Below are 3,776 nucleotides of genomic sequence, written 5' to 3' on the forward strand. Positions count from 1 at the left end.
AACATGACTCTTCTCGGGATCGTGATTACCAATCTTATTCATCACGACAGAATAATTGTAATAGACACCATTTGCTTATAGCGGCCTGACAAAATGTTACTACGGCCCATATGTTGTCTTTATGGAGCGTAGCTACTGCTCTTTGCATAATAGCTGAGGGTGCCACCTTTATTAGTGAAACTGTACCACACCCTTTTGCATAAACCAAGGTCTCTCATAATCGCGACATTGACTTCAACTATTTTCATTTAGTTCCCCTGAACAATTGACATCCCCATGCTGTCCAAATATATTTGGTCTGCACAAACTCTTTAACATTCAGTTAATTGTTCTCGAAATAGACTTCCTAGTTTAAAAATAAAAATTCATACAAATGTGACGGTATGAATCCCACTTCCCTTTTCTCCTTCCTTCCATTTACGCAGCCCTCTATTATGTGATAAGAAAGTAAGAAACAAATAGAAGCATAAAACAACAATAAAGCTAGAAAAAGACGTGTAAGTATATATAAGCTGGTGGGACTTATATCATTGTAAGTAGAGTTATTCTTGAGTACAAAAAATACATTATGATCACCATGTCTGTACAAAAAAATAGTACTTCTAACATATTTGACAAAACATCACTGTAAAAGTTACATGATGATCACTACGGCTATACACAAAAGTAGTACAGTACTTCTACATACTACTTAAAAAAACCCCATTCCAACTTCAAAATAAAGAGCTTTACCATAATAATAACTCATATCATTGTTGAAGTAGAGCAAAATATTTATTGACGATATCAATATCATAATGATGTTGGAGAGGAAGGTTTTCTTCTCTTTCTAGTCCATTTTTGTTCAAATGAGGCACTTTGTTATTATTGCCGCCACTATCTTTCATCACCTCAATTATACAAGATTGTAAAGTAAGAAATACATGATTGAGTTGTTTCGCTTTCATTTCATCAAAAGATCATTCCACTGCTTCCACTAATTCATCAACATTTTTAGGGGCCTTTTGATATTGAAGACTTTGGATTGCTCTAAAAATCCAAGATCTAAAACATTTAAATCTGGACTGTTCGATGGTTGAAAACACAATCAAATGTCAAATCCATCTTGTCGGCCAGATTCAATAAATTCCAAATCATTGTAACCAATATGTGGCCTTGCATTATCTTGTTGTAAAAAGATAGGATTATTTGAATCAGAAGCTGTCCATTTTGCTATAATAGCAGGAAGAATTTTCTCTATCAAGCAAGCTCTAGTGATATCTGTAGTTACTGACTGAATGGGCTTTGTTTCCATAGTTCCTGCTGTTCGATTTTTGCTATTCCGCTTAGCTGGTTCCTTAACTACAAACGAAAAAATACCTATTTTTCTAGAAAACAACTCAATTCCATTTTCATCAAATCGAGTACGTGCTACAGCAGCCATAAACATAACCTTTGGAATAAAATTTTTACTTTTGTAAGAATGATACGAATCTGGCTCATGCTCTCCAGGAAGCAGGTAGTACCTTTCAACTTTTTTGGACAAAAAAAACCACTTTTCGTCGATATGAACATAATTAAACATATTCATAAACATGGGATTTATGTTTATTCTATTCTGATCAATCATTGAGAGGCAGCATTGAAGTCGTACGTTTTTGTTTCCTTCGGTTAACTGAGGCTTGATGCAATTAGAATGTGGCCGATGAGTTCCATCTTTCACACGCTGAAAGATGGTTGATTTTGCCATGTTCATCGCAAAAGCCAGAGTTCGAATATTTTGATCGACCAGAAAGTGGAATTTCTTTGACTTGATTAATGTCGACTCCAATCCATTTTCTTCCAACTTTACTGTAAGTATTAAAGACACATCTAACGATGACATACCATTATCAACTGATGATTGACATTGTTTCCAAATGCGCTGAATAGTTCTTATTGATTTCTTGAAGAACATCGCAGTTTGTGTTATAGATCCGTATTTAAGACTTCCTTCCTTACTTTCTTTCAAAAGAAACTTTGCAATTGCTTGACGTTCTTCTAATTTCAATCATTTATTTCTGAAGGTTGAGTCTATAGGTACGACGAACCTCATCATTAGAGTAATGGCAAAAATAAGAGAGGAGATAAAAGGAAGAATTTGGAAATTATCCAAAACAAAAGAAAGGATACAGTAACCAGAAGATGCAAAAGAACATCTTTTAAATGAAAAGAAGATTTGGAGCCACAAAATAACCATTTGCTAAAAATTCAAATGAAAAGTAGGTTTAGCGCCCAAAAATTTAAACCAAAATCAAATCAGAAACGTAAATTTTTCGTGGAAAATCCGTACATGACGGCAAATTGGTCCTCTTTTCTAGAAAATTGAATTTTGCAATCACAAATTTTTCTTAATTGTTGATAGAGAAAATGAGAGTAAAATTTTAAATTAAAGTCATACACTGATTTGGACTACTTAACTCTTTGCAAAAGAGAGAGACAGTTATGTAGGTGGTGTATTTTTTAGTAGATTTTTTTTTAATACTATACTCTCTATTACATTATTATAATTATTGTGAAATTTAATAAAAGTACCTCGTGGTCCAATACTTTTTTAAGAGGGGTAATTTTGTAACTTTAGCAAGGCCAATGCCTATTTCTTAAATATCGTGTCCGGTCAAATGGCGACATATAATTTGAGACGGAGGGAGTATTATGATATTCAATGTTCATCAATCCATAAGAAAATTACTTTGTATAGTTCCCAGTAGATTACAATAAGTCGGTCTAATTCAAACCTATTGCTCTATACAACTCTGAAGGCAAATTTATAAAATCAATCTTCTGTAAATAGAAAATGTAAATCAAAAATCAATCTTTAGAGCAAGTAAAAAGGACCAAAGGATAGCAAAAATTAATTAGTATCGCAGAACAAGAAGATATCCAAAGGATAATTGAATTAGTTAGTACCATAACAATATTAACTACAGATCTAGTGAAAATAGATTAAAACTTGAATTAATTAATTTGTATAATAGATCAATAATAACAACAGATTTGAAATAAAAGGATTAAGGCTTGAAATAGTTAGCATCATGTATCATATATATAACAAACATCAAATGAAAACTTGCTCGAAAAATTGCTCCACTATCAAATATGCACTTACCAAAAATAAATCATGATGGACTAATAAAAATTGAGATTAAGAACATGAATTTTGCTTGAAACTTGTGTTTTGGTGTCAAGGTGCGCAGGGAATACAGTGGAGAAAAGGAAAAAAAGAGAAAATGAAGATGAAAGAAGATTTTAGGAAAGTAAAACAGTAGAGGCAAAAGACACGGTAAAGTGTCATTGATTGGAGGTTTTAGTTACCAAAATACCTTTACTGTTGGTCTTGTTAACGAAAATATCCTCAAATAAGACAAAATAGTAGTAACTAAAGTCTTCATTTATATAAAAGATTAAAATATAATCATTATTATTTTTAAAAAATGTATAAATTTTAGTAACTAAAAATATATTAGTGAAATTACTTTTAACCTTGCAAGAGTAAAGAATTTATTAAGGAGTGTGTCCAATTCAAATGGGGTAAATAGAAAAGATTGAAAGGTTTATTCAACTATTTTACATTGAGTCCATTTAATTCATTGATATTTTAGACAATACTTACTCAATATTCATAATAAATGAATTGTTTAGATATTGTTGATATTTAAGGTAATTTAATTGTTTGAATAATAATGTTGAAATTTTTATTTATTCTTATATTTCATTTTTGTATTTCTTATATCATGAATTTAAGAAATTTAATTGTT

At 31.1% G+C, this 3,776-nt stretch overlaps 1 protein-coding gene across 1 annotated transcript; it reads right to left on the reverse strand.

The window, feature by feature from the left end:
* Positions 1-1,087: 1,087 nt before the first annotated feature.
* On the reverse strand, positions 1,088-1,936 carry LOC124890829. The gene has a single exon (XM_047402651.1). The coding sequence runs from the start codon at positions 1,934-1,936 to the stop codon at positions 1,088-1,090; it is 849 nt and encodes a 282-aa protein (XP_047258607.1).
* Positions 1,937-3,776: the final 1,840 nt, after the last annotated feature.

Source organism: Capsicum annuum, unplaced genomic scaffold (assembly GCF_002878395.1).
Source record: "Capsicum annuum cultivar UCD-10X-F1 unplaced genomic scaffold, UCD10Xv1.1 ctg2574, whole genome shotgun sequence".
Lineage (NCBI taxonomy): Eukaryota > Viridiplantae > Streptophyta > Magnoliopsida > Solanales > Solanaceae > Capsicum > Capsicum annuum.